General features: G+C 33.1%; 2 protein-coding genes and 1 long non-coding RNA gene across 3 annotated transcripts; 1 reads left to right on the top strand and 2 right to left on the bottom strand.

Annotated features, from left to right (window-relative positions):
- Positions 1-3,997: 3,997 nt before the first annotated feature.
- LOC132312449 (sorting nexin 2A-like) lies at positions 3,998-9,630 on the bottom strand. The gene is made up of 5 exons (XM_059810822.1): positions 8,324-9,630; positions 7,554-7,763; positions 6,881-7,141; positions 5,213-5,299; positions 3,998-4,223 (listed from the first exon to the last, which is right to left on the bottom strand). Exons 1-5 carry the CDS (start codon positions 9,338-9,340, stop codon positions 4,143-4,145), a joined length of 1,656 nt encoding a protein of 551 aa, XP_059666805.1. The 5' UTR covers positions 9,341-9,630; the 3' UTR covers positions 3,998-4,142.
- A 7,754-nt stretch (positions 9,631-17,384) lies between these two features.
- On the top strand, positions 17,385-20,988 carry LOC132312446 (laccase-12-like). The gene is made up of 6 exons (XM_059810821.1): positions 17,385-17,964; positions 18,068-18,219; positions 18,479-18,723; positions 18,871-18,999; positions 19,483-20,439; positions 20,551-20,988. The coding sequence occupies exons 1-6, from the start codon at positions 17,833-17,835 to the stop codon at positions 20,679-20,681; spliced, it is 1,746 nt and encodes a 581-aa protein (XP_059666804.1). The 5' UTR covers positions 17,385-17,832; the 3' UTR covers positions 20,682-20,988.
- Positions 20,360-23,305, bottom strand: LOC132312448 (uncharacterized). Its single transcript, XR_009483273.1, has 3 exons — positions 22,872-23,305; positions 20,591-20,674; positions 20,360-20,493 (listed from the first exon to the last, which is right to left on the bottom strand). It is a non-coding gene; the product is annotated as an uncharacterized LOC132312448 (long non-coding RNA).
- Between the last annotated feature and the right edge of the window lie 4,078 nt (positions 23,306-27,383).

Raw genomic sequence — 27,383 nt, 5'->3', positions numbered from 1 at the left:
CAGGCTTAAACATATTCAACCTTTCTATTTTGAAAGGAAAGTTTATAGCATCTGAGCTAATGTTTATTTATTTTGAATGATTATAGAGGATGCATTAGAATCTTTTCGGTAGATTTTTAATGCGACTTTAGTTTATTATTCTATATTTATACACTGTTACATATGCCAAGTGTATATAACACAAGCAGGGAATTAATTTAGTGTCTTTGGCTAGCTAGCTATCTTTTAGTTGAATTGGCATGTGAAAGTCAATGTTATTCTATGCGTGTGTTGTTATTGGATTATCTTTTGCTGGCAAAAGTTCAAGAAAGCCTTATCTTTGCCATTCTGGTCTCTTGTGTGCATGTTAGGACTTGGGCATCTTATATATCTTTCCTATCTCTCATTCCAAACTCCAGCAAAAGGAGGGTCGCGTGAAATACTAACCTACCTATTTAACATTTTAAAAAATCAGTTTATCACAGCTTAATTAATTAAAATTAACTATGGCCCAATTTGATTGGAAAAAAATGGAAGGAAGAGAAATGAAATGGAGGAATATGATTTTTTGTGTTTGGCATAAAACTTTGAAAGAAAAATAAAGGAAGTGGAAGAATTTGTAAGGATACCTTAAAGGTCATGAGTTGTTTTGTTATCTTTTCAAGAATAGAAGGAAAAAGTAAGGGCACTTGGTTTGTAATTCTAAAAATGATTTTTTTTTAAATTCAGAAAATAGAGATAAGTTTTCAATGAATAATAAAATAATATTATCTGAAAACAAACTTTTTTATAATTGAGTTTTCAGAAATTTGAACTAAACAAAAAAAAATTTTGTACAATTTTCTCAGAACAGAAAATTATTTTTATAGTTACAAATCAAGCATGCCCTAACATTTTTAATGAAACTTTGTTAATATCAAATTTGTCCTTATTTTTATAAAAGACAAAATTTATGAAAAATGTATGATACTAAATTCATTTAAATAGTTTCATTTTCTTTTTTTACCTTTTTTTTTTTTTTATTAGTCAACCAAATATCACGCTATCATGTCATTTTATTCCTTTTCTCTTCTCTTATAATTAATATTATCCTCTTTTCCTTTCTTTTCTTTTCTTTTTTCTTTTTTCACTCTATCAAACATTTCCTATACAAAGTGATCATTGTTTGTTTTTCGCCGTTAGATAGCATAGGACTCACGTAAAACTCATCGGAACTCACATCATTCAACATCGAAGAATAAACAAGTTATGAGAGTCTGTAACATTCCAATTCACATCATTCAACAATAAAGAATAAACAAGTCACGACTATCTGTTTAATACACCGACACTTTTTTATCCTTTTATCGGAGCAATTATGGTGGATTGAGGTGACACACACATATATATATATATGCCGTCTTCATGGCCTTTCACGTAACCAACTTTGTCCAACTCATCAATAAATTAAATTGTACGTCAAAGAATGTACATAGATGAGAACGTACGCATGATACGTGAAGGAGTTAACCATGGTATTGAATTAGCCAAAGTTTATCTTCTGCAGCTTAATTACATTCAAAAGCTTCTCAACTTTCTCTTAATTATGGAGTATTCTTCTACTTTAATTAGGCTAAATTACATTGTACCTCAAAGAATGCTTTAATGATGCCTTCCGTATCTTTAAATAGAAACTAACCTAACCCTAATATTCTCATACGTATATAGAATTAGACTAGCTTGGTATCCCAAAACAAAAATAATGATGCCTAATTTGACTAAAATCTCTAATAAAAGTTTGTAAGTGGGGTTTATATAAAAACTAACTCATTTTAATGATCCGTATAAAAAATTTTAAAAAAACAAACAACACTTGATTAGATTATGAATTATTCTGAGAGGCCTGACTTAACCTGATAACCATTTTAAGTTGATTAAATTACATTATCTGCTCTCGATACTCACTATTTTTTTCAAAGAACGTCTACGTAATTAAGGATGTCCACGTATACAAGTATATCAAACCTCTCTCTAGATAATGTGGAACGTTACAATCACCCTCATAGGCTTATGGTCGAACTTTTACAGGCTTATGCATACTCTCCCATTTTTTGTCAGGGATTAAGTCTGATATTACAACTAGTCCTAACTTGTATAAATTGTCAAAAATTAATATACCAAATATGATATACAAAATTATATGAGTATATAGGTTATGATTAGTTATTATATACTATGTACGTATACTAGTTCCTTATAATTATAAACTTACAAAAATACCCTAAATACCCAGAGTCAAGTATTTGTTGTTGACGAGATTGTATACTTTGCCAAATTTGTGCGGTTTTAGTTTATGCGACACTTGGAGGAGGAATCTACTACTATATGATCATTTTGACTTTTGGCCTCCGGAATGCCATTTGATGCAGATTGAAGTTGTCTCTAATAAAGCCAACAAAATATGTATCACGAGTTCTATAATACGTGTTGCTCTTGTTTACCACAGCCATCATAATCATTCACATTCAATGAAACGAGACTAATTCTCACTGCAATTTATCTACTAAAATTTATTTCCCGCGGATTTTTTTTTTTTTTTTTTTTCTTGGTTTGGGTTTGATTTATAGCAAGTAATTAAATCCCTATCTTGTGAGTGTTTTTCTCTTTTTTTCTCCCTTTTATTTTTTATTTTTTGCTGACCAAAAATCGAACATCTCATGTGATAATGGTTTTCTTTCTTGTTTGATAGATAACTCTTTACTTGGGGAAAAAAGAAAAGTTAAAAAGGCACGTGACCAAAATATGAGCCTAATCAATAATATCCTCATATTATAATAATATATTATATTACATTTTATATAAGACAAAATTGTTATTTTATAAAAATTGATCAACAATTCTGTTAATAAAAAACACTAGGGGTGTCGTTGAACCATGGACCAGACTCTAGAGCAAGATCTGGCACACTGCAGAGAGTTTAAAATCCTTTGAAGAATTGATTAAAAAATTTCTCCCAAGTCTTACCATTCCAATTATGCAATAACCATGAAATCAAAAAGTCCAAGTCGAGAGTTGCAACAAAAAAGAAAATGGCATAAAAGTTGCAATAAGTGCAAAGAGAAGCAGAAACCAACATCATCATATTTAAGCTTTACCAGCTTCTTCAAAACGAAAAATTAATAAACCTATTATCTGCTCAACCAACCCCTCCTACAAAACAAGAACTCCTTTATAAACATCTTTGGCCTCAATATGTCAAAATTATATGTTATCCAATCATTATATGAAAATTAAGGAAAACAGAAAAATAATAAAAATTTGCTTATAATGCTAAAAGGGAACTATTCTATGAGAGTTATATAGTATAAAGTTTTAAACAACCCCAATAATCATAAAAAGAAAAATAAATATGAAAGATTATACCACAATCAGTAGAATAGTGGTGACAGAATAAAATCTTTCACATCATATGCATACCATGAATAACTTCTTAAGGAGTAAAAAGAAATAATCAACATCCAATTATGCAAGGCAATGAGCAAGAGAGGGGGAGGGAGGAGAGAATTTATGAAAAGAAGTAAAATTAAGGTTAATAAAATATTATAGATACAAAGTTCGAATTTATTATTATTATTATTATTTTAAGTCTTGCAATATCATTAAAAAGCAAATTGCTAACACAATCTCTTTCTAATGTCTCTCTATTTATTGCTCACATATATATATATATATATATATATATATATATATATATATATATCAATTTCTTCTGCTAGGTTCTCACATAGATCAACTAATACGATCTCTTTTCTATAAAGATAAAACATGGATATAGCATGCATTTGGCCCCTGAACATAGACACAAAAATGGCCTTTTTAGGATTAAATTTCTCTTGATCTACCTACAAAAATCTAAGGTTGCAACTGAGTTTATGGATTTCAACAGGTATATTCCCACCCTAGTTACCGAAGAAAAAGAAAACAGACAGTTGATAGATGATCGAGCAGAAGAAGAGATCATTTGAATTGATATATGAAATAATGGGAAAAAGCTTTGCTAATATTATCAAATAATGGGGAAAAAAACTTTGCTAACTTTTTAATGTCGTAAAAAGTTCCAAAACGTATAAATAGAGTACAAAATAGAAGGAGAAAACTGAACACAAAATTTACACCCACATACTTCATCTACCATCCTTCACATAACCACTCGTTTCTTCTGCAACCATTTCCCACACATTTGCCATCTTTTCTGCATATCCAACCTGTTAAAACAAGTGATATGACTACTAATCTTGTTCAAACATTTTGAGAAGGGGTATCGAAAACGGCAATATAGAAAGAAAACCATACAAGAGATATAATTTCTATAGTTCAAGCATATTGAGAAGGGAGCTCACAAATGGGTAATATAGAAAGAAAAATATACAAGAGAAAAAGACAAAGCTAAATGAAAGGTTCAACCAATTTTGGTAAAAATCAATTGCTCCAGTCCTACCAAAACCGAGAAAGAGGAAAGGCAAAGAAGAGGAGAGGAAGAGAGAGGGGGGGAGGGGGGGTAACTATGACCAGGCCCAAAGAAGCAGGACTTTCATCAACCATATTCTTCAATTTAACCCACAGGTGAATGTTCTTCCTGGCGCAAGTTTAACTGAGTCTATCTAGATGCATTTTCAGCAAGATTTGGACAACCTAAACTATGTACCATGCAGGTTTTAATTTAGTCTATCATAAACGGAATGGGATGGGGCAATGCACTAGCTCATCATGCAAGTTTTTTTTTTTTTAGTTAAAAGGGTAAGCTTCTCATCACGCAAGTTTTTCTCTCTCTAGCTCACCATTCTTCTAGGCTCAGGTTACCAGTACCACAGGGGCCTGTTCCAGATATCCAAAGAACAAAGACAGATTGTTCCAAGAAAAAGGTGGAATCGTTGCTCCAAGAAACCAAGTAGTGAACAATAAGCAGACTAATCCATGGAACTATGGAGGGGATAAAAAACAAGGAGTGAACCAACTTGGTCCACTTCCTACAAATCCCAATAGCCACCAAAATTCCTCAAGTTCAAGCATGTCACTCTCCTAATTTTATACCTTAGACAAAAAACACCACCCTAGATCTTATACAAAATTGGTGTGAATGAAGAATAAATAGACCATGGTGAGACCACTAGCAGCTTCACACACCAAGAATTTCAAATAAATAAATAAATACATAAAATAATGTTAAAGTGTCAAAAACAGAAATAAAAGGTACCTGATTAACTACGAAACCTTTCAGCATGCACAGGAAGTCATCATTAATCTCTTTGTCCAGCCTTTCAAGCTCATTCTTATTGTTATCCTGCAATCATTTCACCGCTACATATTTAAATGACTCACCGTGAAAAAAAAAAAAAAAAAAAAACTGTTGACATAATTTATATAACTGATGTAAGTTCAAAAAAAAATAATGAGAAAAGAAGCATAATTCCAACTGAAAGCATTTAAGTAAATAAACCAACAAAACGTATATATATAACTCTATATACACACATATATATATAAAATCTGGTAGTCTCTCAAAAATAGTCACTTGGGGCACACACACACACAAAAAATAAATAAATAAATAAAATGTGATGAAGAAAAAATTAAGCAAGAATTGTTGTTGGGTGAAAAGAAGACACAAATTTGTTGCTGAATTGCATAATTACTGAACAGTGACAAATTGAGCCAATATGTTTGTACATTTAACCTAACAAGTTATGAAAAGTGACATATTAAGGAGCAGAGAAATTATTTCACCACAGTGCAACAGTAGTTCTCAGTTCAATATAAAATAGTTGAGCACTGAGGATTGCAAAATGACCCGCCCCGTTCCCTCCCCCCAAGATTTTTTGGAGGTTCTCTAATAGGGTTTGGATGGGGAAGGGGTTAAGGAGGAAAAACCCGCACAGGTTCGGTGCAGGGACAGGAAAAGGTACCTCTGCCCCTGCAAATGCCCCATCCCATTCCGTTTATGATACAAAAATACAATATTACCCCTATACTTTAAAAAATATACTAAAGCACCACATACACACACATACTTATGACTCAAGTCTGAACCTTAAATCTAACACCTCCAACACTCTTTACTACTACCAGCAGCCCCCATGCAGGGACGCCCCCTCCCCAACCTCCCCTTGATATTCAATCCCCATAGCCAACATGCGAGTGTTCAAGGATCTGTGATTAATCCATCAGTTGCAAATCTCCTACTCTAGAATCGGAGATTTCGAACCACACAGATACTTCACCCCCCATAGACGTTTGAGTGTTTGACGATCTGTGAATAATCCATCAATTTAGAATCCTATCCATAGTCAACGATCTGTGAATACTCCATTGATCAGTGAAGTTCTGCAATGTTTGACTTTCGCAAGGTTGGTTCTACAAAGTTATCTCTTTCACAGCTTGAGTTCGGTAGGGAAGAGCAGGGTCGCACAGGAGAGGGGTGGGATAATTTAAACGGGAGAGGAGGGCTCTTCTGTTAAACAATTTTAGGCTGGGATAGGGAATATGCTTAAACTTAGATAGGGATGGGGAAGGGACCCCCTCCCTGTTCCAACCCTAGGCACTGTCAACATGTCAAACTAAATCGATAGAATCTACAAATAAAACAGGTTCCATCAGCAATGAGCCCGGAGCATACATACAAATTCCTTCAGATATATATAAAAATATATATAAATAAAAAAAATCTTTGAGAATTCTAAATTTTATAAAACAAAAAATGCAAGAAGCACTGATCAACTTTAAGATATCTGGAACTCTCAAACAACATATTAATCATAAGAGCAATTGAGAAAGATCTAAAAGTTGTTATTAGAGCAATTGAAACAGAAAAAATAGCTTCAATTTCCATTGCCTTAGACTGTACCGGACACAAGATGTTAGTTACCTTGATCCGTTCATATTCATTAATTGCACAGCTTTTAGCATCCTCTGTAATTCTGACAGTTTCTTTCAGCTCTTCTATTTTTCGAATTCTAGACCTATCTCCACCAAATATTTTGGATGAAGCAGCTTCAAGCTTTTCAATCCTTGATTCCAAGGAAGATAAGTCGGATAAAAGAGTCTGTACAGTTAGCAATGCACTTGATCTGTCTGAAAATGCATTGTTGACAGCTAACATCACCCCAAGATACTCATGGAGTTTAGCCTGCAATTTGTATAACATAAGAATGTATAAACAAATAAAAACAACATTTCCTTCAAGGGCAGTGAATAGTGAGCCAAAATATTGCATGCACTGAATTCACTCAATTAAGAAATTTTCCTGATTATGTAAAAAGCTTTGGGTGCCTCTAAACAGTTACGAACCACCTAGGTCAAACATCTAAAGTTCAAAAAAACAAAAAACAAATATCCACAGATTTGGTGGAAGAAAGCACATGATAAATAGTACAAAATTCACCACCGGCTATTAGATTGTGTGATTTTACCTGCACTCAAAGCTATAGCTGAAGGGTTCAAGTTCCATTCCGATGTGTGTGTGTGTGTGTGTGTGTGTGTGTGTGTGTCATTCCTATAAAATAGATAAATATGCATAAAGTAAAATTCTTGTACTATACCAAATGTTTGACTGTTTGTGCATTTAACTCCCGATACAATCTGCTTGCTTTAACAGCAGCAGTTGCCACATTTTTCATGTCAGCAGCCCTCACTCTCTGCGAGTTATAAATAGCTTCCTCTGTCTCGAACTTTGTCAGTTTGACAAAGGCCAACCCCAATTCTCCCAACGTCTCTCCAATGTCTTGCTGAGCTTTGACAAGTGATTCAGCCTAAAAGGATCAATAAAAATAACAAAGTTCTGAGTTTCAAAAAAAAAAAAAAAAAAAATTACTTTAACTCATACCAAAACTAAAATTGCTAATATGAGGTTGTTAGTACATGATATATTTATAGTTGCATTAGACTATAAGTAGGTGGTAGCCATTCCAACTCTGCCAAGCCAAATTCAGGTTGTTCAAACAAACACAAATTCAGCTTGAGTCACAGTGGCCCCAACAATGCGTAGTTGAGCTTTATTCATGCAGATTCAACCAGGCTTGATCACAAGTAACAACGTAATTACCAACTACAACAATCATACCAACTACAACATACTTTAAGAGCTAGCTAAATTCTCTATCATCCATCTACAAATTATTTTCCTTTTACTTAATCCGTTTTGAGTAAATATATATTTTTTTTTGATAAATATTCCTCTCTATAACTTAAAGTTGCATGCTTTCGCAATCCATTATACATAATCTAAACCTATCTATCTATATATACACACATATACATAACCATGGTCTGAGTCAATAAATTGAATGAATAATTGAACACAAAAACTGACCTGCTGAGACACATTACTGAGTTGTTGCTCAAAATCCTGCAACTTCTCTTTCTTCTCCAAAAACTCCTTATCCTCCTCCACCACCGGCGGCTTTGTCCCACCCCAATCATTAGCCACATACTGCTTCAACTCCTTAAAGAGCCTCAACAAGTCTCTCCCTCCCTTCGCTGGCTGCACGACCTCATTCGGGTCCACCATTCCTACAGACTCCCCAAACAGCTGCCCCGGAAGCTTCACTGCTCCGTCCAGCATCCTCGACGCCACATCCGTGGTCTGTACCAGCGGAAGCTTCCCCTGCACCTGCAAAAACACTCTCAATTCATCGCTGTTCTTAATCACCGGATGCGCAGCCAATCTACGGAGGTATTTCTCCAATGCCTCCCTCCTCTGCTCCACAAATTCTTGTTTTTGCATCACCTGAGACTCCACCACATTCTTATCTGGCCTTATCGGCACAAAAAACCCTCGATACGACTCCGATAACCTATCGGAAAGTGTGACAATGTCCTTGAACCGCCTCCGAACACTGAATTCAGGTCCACCAAACTCCGGCATGTTCGTTCTCGTCGTAATCAGGTAGGTTATATAGGTGTTTCCGCCAGGAACGAGCGAATTCGAGAGCTCTTGCTCTCTCTGCGGGTCCGAAACCGAAATCTTTATATACTCGGAGCTCGACGACGGCGACGAGGATAGCACTCCGGAGCTATCGTGGCCGTTGATCTCGCCGCTGCTGCTGTGGTCTCCGTCGAAGGATCTGAAGATCGCGTCGGCGTATGAGGGGGGTTCGAGGATTGAATTGAAGGAAAAGTTAGGGCTTTGAGAGTGCAGAATCGACGATGGAGAAGAGATTTGGGGATCATCGTCGGTGGCGATCTCGGCGAACGGTAGGGATGATGATAAGGGATCGGTGTGAGAGTCTCCGCCGTTGGATGGCTCGTCGAGGACGAGACTCTCCATCTCTTCTCGCGATGCGTAGAGATGGGCTTCTTCGTAGCCCTGGTTCTCATACCCCATCATTTTTGTTCTCTTTCTTCACTCTAATTTGTTGAAAATATGAATAGTTTTGAGAGATCTTTGTTTTCTACAGTCGAATGGCTTTGTTTGTCATTTTTACGAATTGAGAAGCTATATCGCCGCCGTGGGCGATTGGTTTTGGTGGTGGTTGTTGCTAAGAGGGAGGAGACGACGGCGACAACGGTAGTGAAGTGAGGAGGAGACGGTGATGAAACGGCATGTGGATTCTGGGATTACACGGCAAGTGAGGGAAGCGACACGGTATGAAGAGTACAGAGAGCTTGCAACAAGGTCCGAGTCGTTGGTGTTGACTCGGGGTCACAGAGTTAACTCGGTGAAGAAATAAGAAATAATTACTAGACAACTCCATAATTATGATATTGAATAAGATTTACATATTTAGTATCGAGTAAGTACATTCAATATTCAATAATAACAAAGAGTGAGTGCCCTTGACATCATCATTTCAAAATGATCAACGTACTGATTTATGTGAGTATAACATTTTGTGAAGATTAATTCATGTGAATTAAAGAATTATGATATGAAGTTCTAGTTAGATAAATTTGATTAATTTAATAATAAATTTCTAGTTAGATAAATCTCTTTAACATGATAATTAAAAAGTCAAATAAATCTTACTAATTTAATATTAACTTTTACTCATATAAATTAATTAAAAATATTTAACTTTTAAAATCGAAATTATTATCCCATGAAAAAATTCAAAAAGAGTGGACTCTCGACAATTGGGGTAAATAGTGTGTTTCCAAGCCCAAATAAGTATTGCAGAAACATATAAATGGATTATATGTAATGGGCTAAAGGGTTTTTTTCAGAAAGTGAGACTCTTTTAGCCCATTAGGCTGAAATAAGAAAAAACAAAAAATAATAATAATAATAAAATCTAAAAACGCGTTGTCGAAAAGTTGAGTCTCACTTTGAAATAAATTTGGATTAGAAAGTTGTTTTTTGTATATTAATTATATATTATATTTTTCATTATTATAAAACGAAATTGTGGAACAAATATTAGATTTTATTAATTTCCAAGGAATAGGAGGTAGTCAAATTATTTTATAATAAAAAGAATTTTTTTTTTTTTTTTTTTTTTAAACTTGAACTCTCATCATTTACTTTAAAAATTAAAAAAGATACCATTGAATCACAAGGCTCTTAATACATGACAAAGAGCTTGACTGTGTTAACTTTCTTCAAAATTAAAGAAAGCTCAAAGAAAAAAAGACATATTATGGATGAGTTAGATCATGAACTATATTTAAAATATTCAAAAAAGAAAAAAAAAACTTTGTTGTTCTTGAAATCTTGATACGTGTTTACTGTGAGATCTGCATTCAAGAACTTTTGACTTAAAACTTAATTTTGACTTCCTGGTCAATTGAATTTAATGCCTACAAGCATATTTTATTTTATTAGTTTACTGAAATACTACTTCAATTGAGGACAGATTTTGCCCCCAGCCTCTCACACCAATTTTTTTTAATAATTCCATAATTATACATTGCTTCTCCCTTGTGTCTAAATTAAGAATTCACTTTCTTTTTTAATTTTGAAAAATCAATTAAACATACACCCCTTATATATTTTATGCATCCGAGAGAAGAACGTTCAACCTCTTCATTTTAAAAAGAAAATTTATACCATTTAAACTAGTGTCCATTGGTTTAAAAGGTCAGCTAGTTATTACACATTTAGTTATATAAACAGGAAATGTAAGGCCAAATGGACAATAATCCATTTATTTGTATTTTATGACCAATTGGCGGTGTGGGATGTCTCAATTTTCCATTTTCTTCTCCATATTTTCTATTTCCAAGTTGTCATTCATTCTACACTTCAGCAATTGTACTTGGCTTTACACTTATTTTGGAAACTAGAAGTTCTTGTTATGGATTCATTTTTTCATTCTACACTTTATTATTGAGATAAAGAATATCTGTAGGTGCAAAATTTCTCATTATAAAAGAAATTAAGAAAAATAATACAATTCACTCAATATAAAACAATATTTAACAACCATTACTTAGATAAAAGCGTATATTGCTAGATGATCTTTATTGGAGGTACATGCCTCTATTTATATGCAAAAAGATGATAGAATTATGGTAGGATTTTGTCCTCCAATACATTCTATCTATAACTCTTTACTTATAAAGTTACTTCCTTTTATAATTATTTCTATGTCAGACTTTTCCTTTTGTAGAACTTTTTTTTATGTAGAATCCTTCGTTTAGTAGGACTTATTCAATCTTTCACACATTTGGACCGAATACATCTTAGGCCGGCTGAGCTTGCTTAACGGGCTGAAAGCTTAACATTAGCGATCTTGTGCTAATAAAGACTTAATTTGCGGTTGACCAAGGCTGGGCTTTTACAATACATCCAAAGGTTAAAAGCGTGGTTTTTTTTTTTTTTTTTATTATAGTGACGTGAACAATTCTTATTGGAGGGGAATTTTTCCCTCCACAAGCGTGAACATATTTTACAATGAATGCCTCCGCCAGATAAGCCAACATCCCTCCGACAATACATTCGAGACCCAACAATGTTGGCCACACACATTTTCGGTCGCTTTAGAAGAATTCGCAATAGAGCGGATAAAGCTGATCTCAAGAGACATTTGATGAAACATTTGTGTAATTAATTTAGTGGTAAAGATGTTAAAATTTGGTATAATCAAATAAAATGTAATTTTTATATTATTAAGCAAATTATTTAATCAGTGATGAAGATGTTTAAATTTATTGTAATCGAATAAAATGTAATTTTTTATATTATTATGCAAATTAATTAAATTATTATGTAATAAATAAATAAATTAAATTGATAAGTCAAAAAGTACGAATAATTTTTTTTTAAAAAAATAATTAAATTCTTATGCAAATTAAATTACTCTTTTTATTTATTTTTTAAAAAAAATGACTCTTTTTTAATTAATTAAATTATGACTCTTTTGACATTAATTATTTAATACAATACACATAGAAAAACATACACAATAAATCTTAAATAAATACATATAAGAATTATTCTATACACCATCACACAATATCATTTTTGCATTTTATATTATTAATCACACACAAAGACCGATCAGGCGCTACTCAATTCTCCATATATGAAAGTATCAAGTGTATAATATGTAGTGGGGGTCCACGAGTATGAAATGCGCTCACCAAACACTGCTTCTCGACGACAACAGCAGATATTTTCCACAGATGGTTTGTGCTAGGATGCTCTTAGGGAACCACATTCTCTCGAACAGATTGTTCTATGTTTAGATTGTTATTCAGAAATTTGATTGATTTCATAAACTACATATAAAACAAGTTTATACTAACTCATAAAGTTTATGAAGCCATTCACATGCTGATTTTTAATTTTTTTTCAAAAAAAATTACCCACCAACTTACTCTTCAACAACAAGAGGTAGAAATTTATTAATAGCATACTCGACCAAACGGGTAATTTTCTCCCCAGCAAAGAATGCGATTACATTGAAATTTGAGAATTTTTATGGTATGGGATCATAGTCGAAATAGAATCATAATCTAAAAGTATCTATTAATCATAGTTTTAAAAAGTCAGGTATGGCCTGCAATAATCTATCTTCTGGGCATACAATGATTCTTTCATCGTTGGGGCGTTAATTTACCTACTAAAATATCCCCAGTCTCTGAATCATGAAACTTTAACCAATGTATCTTGCAGCCCGTATTGTTTGTTGACCATAATTCATGAACCCAGTTACCATAGGGAACATAGAGCGAATATCTATTAAAAAAAAAGTTTATGCCTGTTTCTTTCTTTTGTTTCCTTTGATTCCACTTCCAGTCCCTGTGTTAATAAGAGTAGGGCTTCTTCTTTTTCCAACGGCAACAAAAAATCTCTGCCGTATATGGGCTTTGCAGCCCGTATTGTTTGTTAAGTACTCATCAGATACTGAAATATTGATAGGTGTAGAATCTGCAGATTCTATCCTGAGAAGATTATTAGTATCTGCAGGGCAGCCCTCTAAACCCTAATGAACTGATCAAACACCAAATCAATAATCAAACTCAGTTGGATCAAGAACACATAGAACCACCTTTCAAAAAACACACACACACACACACACACACAACCAACCTAACACAATATTTGACCAAAAACAATGTAAACAAAGGCATTGCATGCAATATTATTACCCATATTTAGGTGCAATTTCAGCTCATAAACACAAAATTAAACTTAGAAAACAAAGTAATCTCCCGATTGCGCTAACCTCCGCAGAGTACTGTAGCACTTTGAATCTTCCAAACACCGCTGCTGCATTTGGGAAGAAGGGCACATAAATTGCAGGCCTAAGGGTTTCTTTTATATGGCAATTCAAGAAAGATTATGTTAGTGTTAGACAGTTAATTTTTTTCAAATTAATGTGAAGTGTGACACAATTAATTTATGACCTAAAATGGTCCATTTGTTGGATTTAATTTGTTTTAATGATGGAAGTAACAATGAAAAAAATTCTCACCCACCTATAACTACTTGTGAAAAACGAGTACCCAACTAATTAAAGACTAACTAATAAGTGGTGTGGAAGGCAAAACATGATCAGATCTAGGGAATTTAACTTCAGCTCTTCAATCAATTTTTTCCTATTTTCCACTATTTTTTAAGGACTTCAAATCTTCAATCTCTGTACTTTTTTCTTCTTATGCATCTCAACAAGTCAATAACAAACTTGCCAACTTTGATTTTTATGTTCTTTCTTGTTCAACAGTCTCTCTCTCTCTCTCTCTCTCTCTCTCTCTCTCTCTCTCTATATATATATATATATATATATATATATATATTTATACTTCAATTTAAAGAGACTAATGGTTGTCACTCTTCTTAATTATATATATATATATATATATTTATACTTCAATTCAAAGAGACTAATGGTTGTCACTCTTCTTAATTACTTCTTTTATTTCGGTTGTAAGTGTAACCATCCCAAGATCAAGAAAAGGTGTAACAAAACAAAATCATTTTTCTATAACTTAAAGAAATTTCCATCATCAATTATACACTATGATGCGTATATATAGATTAAGAGTTAATTTGAATAATGAAGAGCGCGAAAAGAAAAAAAATGATAACATTAATTATGAGAAAGAAGAAAAGAGGAGGAAAAAAAAGGAATAAACTATGAAGAAAATGAAAGCATTCTTGTTGAGACAGTAAAAAGAGAAGGAAAAGAAAGTATTTTAATCAATTTACAATTATATTCCAATGTTAAGGGGTGGTGACTCAAATGTTTTTAAAATTTTCTTTATTAAAATGTTAATGTTATTTTCTTATTATAAAAGTATAACTTGAGTTGTTACATTTCTCTCTAAAATTTCTCATTTTTTGAAGGATAATCAAAGGGACTTCTCCAAATCCTTTATTTTTTCTTGTTAGTAATAAACTAAATATAAAAATTACTATCATTCCCTTTGTTATATATATATATATATATGTATGTATTTCTTTTCTTTTCAATTCCACCAATTTAAACCGCTGATTTACCAAAAAAATTCCATTTCATATAGATATTTTAGTCAAATCTACTTTTTTCACCAACCCTAAAAATTCATTCATATAGATATTTTAGTCAAATCTACTTTTTTTCACCAACACTAAAAATTCATTGACACTGGACAGTATCATTCAGGTTAAAAAAAGATGTAATATTTTCATTCTCGATGATAATATATTTCTAGACACTCTATACTTCATTACAAGTCATAGGAACTCCCTCGTCATATATGCACTAGACATATAATTATCAAAAAAAAAATTCAAACAGTAGGCAACAAATTCGAGCTCTTAACCTCCAAACCCTCTCACCTGCACCAAGCATGCAATTTTGAAAAAAAAAAAAAAAAAAAAAAAAAAAAGATTTTAACCTTCACACTGAGATCAGAGTCCCACATTAAACTATCACCTTTGAGGTTAAGAAAAGTATGATTTGGGTCAAGTATGATTTAAGTATTCATATATATATATATATATATATATACTCTAACACACCGTATTACGAATGGATTGAACCCATAAAAAGTGTGTTACTCACATAATTAAAAAATATTACCAACACTTGATGATAATGAAACATGCACGCATCCGCAAACAGGAAGCCTATGAGACTATGAGTGCATGTTGTTTGATCATAAAATATATATATATATATATATATATATATGAGAAGAAGAAGAAGTAAGTTTTGTGTAAAAAGGGCAATATATATATATGAGAAGAAGTACAAGTCTAAACACCGTTCATTGACAGCCCACCTAATTTAGATGGGATTAATCAGTCAGTCATTTTTAATTTAATTGGCAATCTCTAACTGAATTGTTGTTGAACTCCAGTTAGATCAGCAACAACAATTTATTATCATGTTTGACACCTTATCAAGGAACAGCTTTCCCTCTATCCGGTTTTATTTCACAATTCTAACCTAAAACTAGCAACCCTCTAGTTTTTCAAACTTGCCCGTACATAGTCAAAAGGACATTTTCTGTCATTATCATAGTCAAAATATATGTATATCTATCCATAGGGTGTACTTGGTGGATCACAATTGTTGTGTTTTTACTTTGATTCTGTTTTATAGTGTATTTAATATTATTCGAATGTTTGTTTAATAACTAATATTTGTTGTGAGATTTTTAAAAATAAAAATATAAAAATATGTTAGGTAACAAAATGTTACAAGATTAAAAATTTTAATTGACCGCTTAAAAAGGTCATTTTACAATTTTTTTCTTTTGTTGTTTTTTCTACATTGATTCCAACCTCTTTTTCGAAAGTGTTTTCATTACTACTTAAATCACAACAAAAGTTACTATATACATTTCGTACTTTTGTTTTGTTCCACTATACTGGCAAAAGTAAAAAACACAAAGCTAAGGGCCCGTTTGGTAACCACAATTATTTTGTGCTTTTGCTCTGACCCGAAGTAGATTTCTACTTTAAAATGTGTTCAACATTATTTAAAAACTTGTTTGATAACGTAAATTTGTTACAAGATTTTTAAAAGCAAAAACATGAAAACATATTTGGTAAAAAGTGTTGCAAGTTTAAAAATTTAAATGATTAGTTAAAAATGTTATTTTAGAATTTATTTATTTATTATTAATACTTTTTTAACAGTGCTTTGTTACAATACGGAAGCAAACAAAAGCATCATTTTGATGTTTCCGATTTTGGCCTTAATTTTGAAAGCGCTTCTGTACTATTCAAAAGCACACCAAACATGCTTCGTACTTTTGTTTCATTACAATACACTAACAAAAATAAAAAAAAAAACACGAAACAAAAACACTAACCAAACATGCCCAAGGGATTTCCAAAGAGACCATGTACATTGATTGTGTACCTGTCTTGGCTTGAAAAAATTAATCTTTAATCTACAACAAGTATTGATGTAAGTTGCCCACTTTGTAAAAGCTAGTCCTAAACTTTAAGGTCATCGTTTCAATTTTTGAGAAGTCAATTAGTCACAAACATTATGTTTAATCTTTCTTTTTGGGGGGGTAACGTAAATGGTCATGAACTAATTGAATGACTCTCCCACCACGTTAACGAAAAAATATCATGTATATGCTATTAAGAGTAAGAAGTAGAACATAGAACATATTTCATCTACTTTTATGTAATTTTTTATTTTTATTTTTATGGAACCATATCACAAAAGTGAGACTAGTAAAGAATACTTGCTCCAAAAAATTATAATAATAATAAAAAAAAATTAAGAAAAATGAAAGAGATCTAGTAAAAGACTAAAGACTACTCTCTCATCTATATGTTTACACTCTCAATCCAACAACTAGACAAGGAAGCTGGCAAGAAGAGAAATCTCAACATAAATTTTCCTATTTTTGTGTGATTGTGATTTGATTAGAAGACAAATCCAATATGTCAATTTTATTTTTGTGTGTGTGGAAAGGAGTGAATTGTAATTCTACTTTGAAATGTTGGAATGCTCACATCAGTTGTTTTCCTTGGACATGCAATATGAAAATGAGTTTGACTAGTTTGATTGTTCCAATAATTTTGGAAATAACATTTGCTAATTAAACATAAAAAATAAAATAAAAATAAAACCATTCTCATTTCTAATTATTATAAACCTAAAATAAACTTGCTCTGTAGAAATTCAACCCCAGTGGAGAAGAAGAGACTTGTAAAGCAAGCATTCATGAAATTTGTTTTCAGTTTTGATAGGCCAGTGGGTGCACCAACTCTTTAGGGTTGAACTAAGTTTTTTTTTTTTTTTAGAATCAGACCATCTTGCTTAATCAAAACCTAATCTGCCAACCTCATAACAACCATCTCTCTCTTTTCTTGCCCCATAAAAGCACCCTCTCTTCCCCTCTACACACACCCACTCTCAGTCTCTTAATCACAACCATTACCACCCAAACCATCATTCAACAAAGTCTTGACACACCAAGTAAATGATCATCAACATGGAAGCTTTCAACACCATACACAAAACTTGGTGCTCCTTCCTCCTCTTGGGACTCCTGCTTCTACTTGCTAATGTCGCACCGCTAGCGAATGCAAAAACTCACTATCATGGTTTTGTTGTGAGTACTCTCTCTCTATCTATCTAGCTATCTATCTATATATATATATATATTAATTTATACAACCTTGGACAGTGATTAATAACTGTTTGTAATGGAATAGGTTCAAGCAACAAAAGTGAAGAGGCTATGCAAAACCCACAACAGCATCACAGTGAATGGACAATTTCCAGGACCAACATTGGAAGTGAATAATGGAGACTCTCTAGTGGTCAAGGTCGTCAACAGAGCTCGATACAATGTCACTATTCACTGGTATGTAGTGTGCATGATGCATGCATGCACGTCAACATGTACCTCTACAAAATATACATAATCATATTTGATATTTTACATGTCTATAGTGTGTGTGAATATATGTCTAAGTACGCATGCACAAAGAGTGCGTTTGATCCTACGAAAGAATAAGAACCCTAACGTAACTTTCAGCATCAAAAGGTCTCTCATTCTTTTTGATGAGTAGTTTCGGCTATTTTAACATTTTCTATAATTTTTCACTATTACCTCTCTTCAGGCATGGAATTCGACAGATGAGAACAGCGTGGGCAGACGGCCCAGAATTCATAACCCAATGCCCGATTAGACCAGGAGGGAGTTACACCTACCGATTCACAATTGATGGACAAGAAGGGACACTATGGTGGCATGCCCATAGCTCCTGGCTCAGAGCCACTGTTTATGGAGCTCTGATTATTCACCCTAAAGAAGGATCTTCCTACCCACACACAAAGCCAAAACGTGAAACACCCATTCTTCTTGGTATTCACTCTCTCTTTTTACTTGTCTTAATGATAACATCTAATTTACTCACTCAGTAATAATCAACACAGCAAAAATATTCGACTCATCTTTTTTTAATGTAAATTTATTTCACATGTTATAAAACAACTGTCTGAAAATAACCAGGTGAATGGTGGGATTCAAACCCTATTGATGTTGTGAATGAGGCCAGAAGAACAGGAGCATCTCCAAACGTGTCTGATGCATACACCATCAATGGCCAACCTGGTGATCTCTACAAATGCTCCAGCAAAGGTTTGCTACTATATCAACTCATCAGCTCCTCTGTTCTCCTTTACCGAACTCCTAAGATGAAATCCTTCTACCTGAAAATGAATTGAGATATAAAATAATCAGCCTAGTGAATTCGGTAGCATTGATCCAAGCATCATTATTTTACAAGATTACTTCACCATTGTAAACTAAGCACAGCTTAATTACTGATATTCAAAATCAAATTCCCCAAATACCAAGGATAGATTAAACCTATACATAAATACATACATATATATATATATATATACTGGTTCGTTAGCATGAAAAAAGGTTTGAAAACCACCACCTGACATAAACATCATAACTAAGAGAGGGAGACATTTGGCCATGATGGGCAAATGAACAGAGGGTCTTTCAAAGGATAGGGCATGAATCACCCACCAACACTAACATAGATTCCACATCACGCATGCTTAACTTATGATTTCGAGAAAATGATCTGCTGATATTGCTACCATGCAGACACAGTGATAGTTCCAGTGGACTCCGGCGAGACCAACCTGCTTCGAGTCATCAATGCTGCACTCAATCAACAGCTTTTCTTCACGGTTGCCAACCACAAGCTCACAGTAGTTGGAGCTGATGCTTCTTATCTTAAACCCTTCACTACCTCAGTTATCATGTTGGGGCCTGGACAAACCACTGATGTCCTAATCACTGCCGATCAGCCACCAGCTAGATATTACATTGCAGCACGTGCCTACGCCAGCGCTCAAGGCGCACCATTTGACAATACAACCACCACAGCCATCCTTGAATACAAGACTGCCCCTTGCCCAGCCAAGGGTGCTTCAATCAAACCCGTTTCCCCATCTTTACCTGCATATAATGACACAGCCACTGCCACAGCCTTCACTACCACCCTTAGAAGTCCCCGAAAAGTTTCAGTCCCTACTGATATCGATGAAAACCTCCTATTCACAGTTGGTCTAGGACTCAACAGTTGTCCAAAGGGTGCCAGGGCACGCAACTGCCAGGGTCCAAATGGAACCCGCTTCACTGCAAGCATGAACAACGTATCTTTTGTGCTCCCTTCCAGCGTATCTTTACTGCAAGCACATCAGCAAGGTATTCCAGGAGTCTTCACCACCAACTTTCCACCAAATCCACCAGTAAAATTTGATTACACTGGAAACGTGAGCCGAGCACTCTGGCAACCTATTCCGGGAACTGAAGTGTACAAGTTGAAGTATGGGTCAAGGGTGCAGCTGGTGCTACAGGGAACGAGCATATTCACAGCAGAGAACCATCCAATTCATCTTCATGGATATGATTTCTACATCGTTGCTGAGGGCTTCGGAAACTTCAATCCCAAAACCGATACAGCTAAGTTTAACCTTGTTGATCCACCTATGAGGAATACAGCTAGTGTACCCGTCAAAGGATGGGCAGCCATTAGATTTGTTGCTGATAATCCAGGTAAATATATCTGAAAATTTTACAGAAACAGCTATCTCAAATATCGCATTCTTCCTGCATATTTTCATTCAGCAATTTGATGTTCAAATTCTTATGTTTGGACAAAAACAGGACTTTGGATCATGCATTGTCACTTGGATGTTCACCTCACCTGGGGCTTGGCCATGGCTTTCATCGTGGAAAATGGAGTTGGGGAATTGCAGTCACTAGAGCCTCCTCCAAATGATCTGCCTCTCTGTTAATATCATGGACAGAAGCAAAGCCACAAATTAAATTTAGTGTGCCCTGTAACAAGGGTAGTCACTTTTTTCTGATTCTAGTACACGAGTTCAGTGTTGTTTTCCCCGCATTGGGGCCAGTTCTTTGTTCTTAATTTTTATTTTTATTTTTCCTTTCATTGTTCTTTTTTTATAGATAAAGAGTCAAGAGATGGTAACATGATTGCAAAACCAAGAACCATCTATTTAGAATCAGACCCAACTTGTTACTTGATTATAGATTCTATTGTTTCTGGAGCCGATTATAGAAAATCTTTTTGTTTCTGAACAATTGAGCATTTATTGTATAATGTCAATATGGGAAAGAAAGATAAAGAAAATGGTAAAATAAAAGTTAAACCTCAACAAAAAACAGGAATGTTCACAACATGGACCATCATTTGCAATCTGAAGGTTACAATGAATAAAAAAAATTAAAAATTAAAAAGAATTGATGCTGGTGAATTGCCATTCTGGCATTCAAGTGAATCTATGATCCATTCTGAACAACATCAAAAATGCAATTAAAGCCACTTCCGATATCAAGTACCAGAATATTTATACTATGAGACTTAAAGAATCATACACGAGTCAATGTATCTCAAGAGATTCATTGAGCTTTTTAGAAAATTTAGATTATGTCAGTAATATTCACAAAATATACCTTCTTCTTTTTTCCCTGAATAAATATGCATTCTGAAGCCAACAATCTCTACTAGTTATTAATATAAACTATAAAGACATAGTACACTGGCATGGTACTATATATTTGAAATTTTGAATTAGCCAAGGGACACAAGGTCATCAACTTCTGATAAGCATACAGTAAACTATTGACATAGTGATAACAAATCATGAGATTTATTCAACCCCTAAATAATTTAGAATGCAGCAGGAAAGAGGACTAATGACAGGACTAAATCGTAAAAGGTTCTTGCATGTATTTTAAAATGAGGGAAGAAAAGAGAAGTATAAGAACAAAGGAAATATAAGCTGTCGTATTATTTAATATATAGCAAATTGTTTAAAAGTATTATTTGAAATATTACAAATAGTTCCTTAAATATTTACAATATTTTAGATGTTTTATGATTGAGTTTAGGAAAGTAAATGGATAAAGTTCCAAAATGTTTCATCTGTTAACTTGGGGTATAACTTGAGACCACGTTCTAAAAATTCAGAGCTCATATCCCATGGTTCTCAATAAGTATAGATGGCACTAAATTTAATCGTTAAGGAACAGCAAGAAGTCCCTCTCTGCCCTCAAACACACAAGAAAATATGGTATGAGACTCGAAATTTCCCTACATTGATTTAAGGAGTGGCAAATTAGCTGAGTTCACCAAGAAGGCAATTAAATCCAGCAATATATGCCAACCATCAGGAAATAGAATCATTGTCTCCCATTTTTTGTACGTATATTATATATCCAACCATTTTATTTTCTCAGCAGTCCGAAATAAATTTATAAACTAGTGTATAATTATTTGTACAGTATCAAGTTTAGGATTCAATGAAGGACGACTCCTACTTTTTTACCACGTCAAGCAATTCCTTTACTACCTCTTGTACATGAAGGATATTGGTACCCTTTCCTTTCACCACCTAAATTATGTGTCATTCATTCGGCCGCGACTTTTCGATGCAAGTTGTTAAAAAGCAAGATGGAGATCTAAAATTCACTAAATCTTTCTAGGCTTCTACAAATATATAGGCAGATTGCAAAACAATCTAATCAAGCTGAATATCGTGGTGTTTGGAAAAAGTTCTGGCATGAGTGTTCAAGATTGGGTCAAAATTCAAATAGTTTGGGGCACTCAAGATTGGCTCAGCTCCACTAGGATAGGCCACTGATTAACCAAAATAAATCATTTATATTTGATAATTCTAGACAGCATTAACTCATCAAAGTCAAATGAGATCATAAAAAAACAGAAAATAGAAAATGCAATAGAGATCTGAATCAAGCTAAATAATAAATTAATAATCATGTATGAGATCATCAAAGTGAAATGCCTAAACCCAAAGACATCCTGAAAAATCAAATACCACATACACCAAAGTTCCAAAAATAAATCAAACAAGAGAGATATAAGAAAAACCCCAATCAGGTATTGAAGAAACACCTCAAAAAAAGAAGGCAAAGCTTACAGAATATGGAGAATCGGATCAGACCTGTGTATTGGCAACATCTGACCCAATAAACAATGGTAAAATGACCTCCACGCACGTCTTCAGTAAAAATGGAGGAAGAGAACTTGGGGTTAGGGTTTAAGACTTGAATTGATAGTTCAAAACATGAAAGGAGGAGTTCTGGGTCCGTTGAAGTTCTGAAATTTTCTGAGATCGACTCACTGAAATGTGTTAAGTTTGCAGAGTTGAAAATCTGCAAATTTACTGAATCGTCAGTTTTTTTTTTTTAAACAAATCGTCAGTGTTAATTCGGGTTCATGGGTCATTGTGTAGAAATATTCGTGTCAAAATAGTACATGCAAGAAATTTTTTGGTTTAGATGGTCAAAATGGTCAAATACACTTTTTGATTTGGATATGATAAAATTTTCAAGGGTTAATTACAGTGACACCCCTTGAGGTTTACTATAATTACAGCCATATACAAGTTAGACCATTTTTAAACGATGACACCCCACTAGGTTTGATAAAGTTAACAAGACACCCCTTGTTAGAATTTTTTATCCAAACAAACCCTTAAAAGGTGAGAAAAGACTAAATTGCCCTTCAATAAAATACTAATTTTTAATTTAAAATATCCAAATCTTCAAATGACAGAATTACCCTTATGACTTCTAATTTTATATCTCTATCCTCTTTCACTGAAAACCAGAAATTTTGCCCCCAAAACCACCACTGCCACCTCCAACAAAAAACGAAACAGAGAGATTGCAAATGGGTTTAGTGAGAATTATTGCATACTATTAATTAATTTCTCTATGCCTATCCAATGTGTTTCTTCAATTTTGTGGGCAAATATATATATATATATATATATATATATATATATATATATATATATATATATTTCTTGAAAGAATGAACAGAGGCAATAGTGGTAGAGAGAGTGGAGGCGGTGCCGGGCCTTCGTCAAAGCATCCACTGGCCGTGGAGACTCGGCGGCGAGCTTGCGAGCAAGATGGAGAGCACGGGTGTGGATGAACTGCGGCAAAGCGGTGACGGACTAGCTGTGACGGCTTGATGAAGCCGATAGAGACGGGCTGGTTAACTGCGGCGGTGAGCGAGGAGGGACTCTCGGCTTTGATGATGTCCACCGACGGGCAAGGAGAACTCGGTTGTGGATATTTGCGACCGGCGATGAGAGCGACGGCGAGCTCGGCCAGTGGCTGTGGATCGGTGAGACAGATCTGGATGTCCACCGGCAGGGACTCTCGGCTTTGATGATGTCCACTGGCGGGCAAGGAGAAATCGGCTATGATTTGCGACCGGCGATGAGAGCGACGGCGAGCTCAGCCGGTGGCTGTGGACGGTGAGACAGATCCGGCAAGGGAGGTGGAGCTCGGCTGTGGTTGGCGACGGTGCTACTATCCTAATTTTTTGTTGGACTTGGTTTTATATATATATGATGGTGTTGATGTAATAATGTATATATATAAGGGCAAAATTGACTTTTCATAAGTTCTGATATTTTTTCTCAAAAATGAATTAAACATTGAAGGGCAATTTCGTCTTTTTAACATTTTAAGGGCTTGTTTGGATCAAAATTCTCACAGGGGGTGTCATTGTTCAAAAAATGGCTACGTTATATATGGCTGTTAATACATCAAACCTCAGGGGTTTTCGTTGTAATTAACCCAATTTTCAACTTTAGAGAATCAACGAGGTTTACATGGTGTAACCGTATTTTTTTATATATATAATAATAAAAAAAAAAATAAGTGACATGAGTACATGTGCTTTAGAAAATATTAATTTAATTTCTTTTTTAGATTATATGTAATACTTAGGGTGTGTTTGGATAGACGGGGAGAAAAAAAAAAAAGAAATGATAGTATTAGTTATGAAAGAAATGAAAATAAATGATAGTAATAATTTTAATTCGTGTTTGGATAGATATGGGAGAAAAGAAAAGAAAAGAAAGAATAGTTATTCTTGTTTGGATAAGGTATAGGAGAGAAAAGAAAATAAAGGATAATGACCAAATTACTATCCTACCCTTTTATAACCACTTCACATATTATCCATTTCCAAAATCTCATATAGGATATTTGGAATGTTTCTTTGTGATAGTTCAATGCAATGAGTAAAAACAAAAGTAAAAAAGAAAAATAAAAAATAAAAAAATAAAAATAATGGATGAAAACAAAATTAGGACATAAATGGAATAACTTTTATTTATATTGATTTGTAGAGGGTATTTTTTGTATTAAGAATTTACAACTTACTCCACTATTCTTTCTCTCCCTATCTTTTCAAATTGGGAGAGAAAATTTATAAGGGATAAGGAGGGATAGCTATCACTCCTTCTCTCCCTATCTTTTCTTTTTTCTTCAATTAAGTTACCCAAACATACTCTCAAACTATCCTCTCTTTTCTTTTCTCTCCTTATCCCTCCAAATCAACCCTACCAAACATACCCTTAAGTAAATATATTAATTTTAATTAATTTGAGATTTTTTGGTTTAGATGGTCAAAATAGTCGAATACACTTTGTGATTTGGATAAGATAAAATTTCCAACTTTAGAGTATCAATGAGGTGTATGCTTACATGGTGTAACCGTATTTTTTTATATATAATAATAAAATAAGAGACATGAGTACATGTGCTTTAGAAAATATTAATTTAATTTCATTTTTTAGATGATATGTAATACGTAAGTAAATAAATTAACTTTAATTAATTTGTTTTTTAAAAAAATTTGTGTCAACTAAAATTTCAGCACTATGTAATAATTTTTTCATAAGTTTATAGCTTAAAATGTTACATGAAGATTAAATTTTAGAATTAGTGCAAAGATCTTATGGAGTACGCTTTTCATACTTATAATTGGCTAAGCAAGCCATGCTAGTTAACCCGAAGTTCTTCAATTTGAATAAGGTTTGAACATGAACAATTAAAAATTTTAACATAATCTCAAATGTAAATATTTAAGATGTTATAACGAGACTATTGAAAATTTTAAGAAAGGGATTTTAATTAGGTGTTGACCTTTTAATTAATTAACAAGTTAAGAATTTTTAATATTTTTTCAAATTATAACTGTTGAATTTAAATGTTTTAAATAAAAATAATAATTTAAATGTTTAATGTGATGTAAAGTTGGCCTTACTTACAAATTTTGAGTTCTCAAACAACATCTAACTCTAATATTTATTTTATTATTTTATTTTTATTTTTTAAAGTTAAACAAAATTACAGTAATTTTATATCTTTCTTTTCTTATAATTTTTTTTTTTAATTTTCTGAACATCCATGATATGGTAGTATGGCACAACCATACCTTTATTTTCCTCTACACATTATTTATTAATAAAAATATATATATTTGATAGTATCTGATAGTTTAGTTGAATCAAAATTTACATTCAAGACCTCTTTATCAAGTTGTTGATTTAGGTCGTTTGGCATGTGTTTTATTTTTGCTATTTTTGTTTTTTTGTTGTTACAGTGTCGATTTTAACTAGTGACGGAGCCAGGATTTCAAGTGAGGGGGACGCACTGCCAAACAAATATATATATATATATATATATAACAACTATAAAATTCAAAAAGAAGAAGAACATTATTAAAATATAAAAGGAAAGAAAAATGAAAGAACTTTAATAGGAAATAGTTAAAAAGTTTCAATTGAGGAAGAAAAATTTTACTTTTTCTACTAAGAAAATTTAAGAAATGTGAAAAGTAAAAGAAAAAAAAAAAAAGAATATAATTTTAGGAACTACAAATTTGAGGGGGGCACTATATAAATTTTTTCATATGTATGGAAATTTTTTTTAAAATTACCACATATATTATAGGTTGCTCACCAACTTAGGGGGGCAGGTGCCCCCTAGGCCTTCATTGGCTCCGTCCCTGATTTTAACAATAAAAACATGTTTGATGCGACCTTATTTTATTTTACGCAGTGCTAAAATATTTCGTGAATAGTGGTGCAAAATTAAAACACCAAAAATTAATTTTTAATAACTATTCAAGGCTCAAAACTATATTTTGCATATTTGTATTTCCGACATTTTCACAACAAAATATTATTTACAAACATGATTTCGAATTTTTACCAAAACACTCTTAAGCAAAAAAAAAAATTATTTCTGTTTTAACAAAAAATAAAACGCTTAAAATAAAACGCATGCTAGACGGTCCTAAATAGTTAGCTTATATGTTCAATTCTTGTGTCAAAAGTTCTAAAATTGAAAAAAATTCATATTCAATATATAATTTTTGGAATCACACATTATTCATAGGGATTCAAACCCTCCTTGAACATTAAAAAATATATATATATATATATTATTGATTTAATGTCCCACTAATTCATATTCAAATTTAATTTAGTTTACTATCTTAGTATTAAATTAGCATTAATTCAATTTACTTAGTTAAAAGGTTTTATTTGTTAAGAGTATCTAATACAACAACTGCGCAATAACTTTTAACATTTAACTTTGACTGTCTTAATACTAAAGCCACAGGTCATGAATGACATCCCCAT

This window comes from Cornus florida, unplaced genomic scaffold (assembly GCF_030987335.1).
Source record: "Cornus florida cultivar Cherokee Brave unplaced genomic scaffold, ASM3098733v1 CherokeeBrave_3.0.0_Hap2_Chr06, whole genome shotgun sequence".
NCBI lineage: Eukaryota > Viridiplantae > Streptophyta > Magnoliopsida > Cornales > Cornaceae > Cornus > Cornus florida.
The sequence above is the reverse complement of the archived record's forward strand: the minus strand, read 5'-3'. Positions and strand labels throughout refer to the sequence as shown.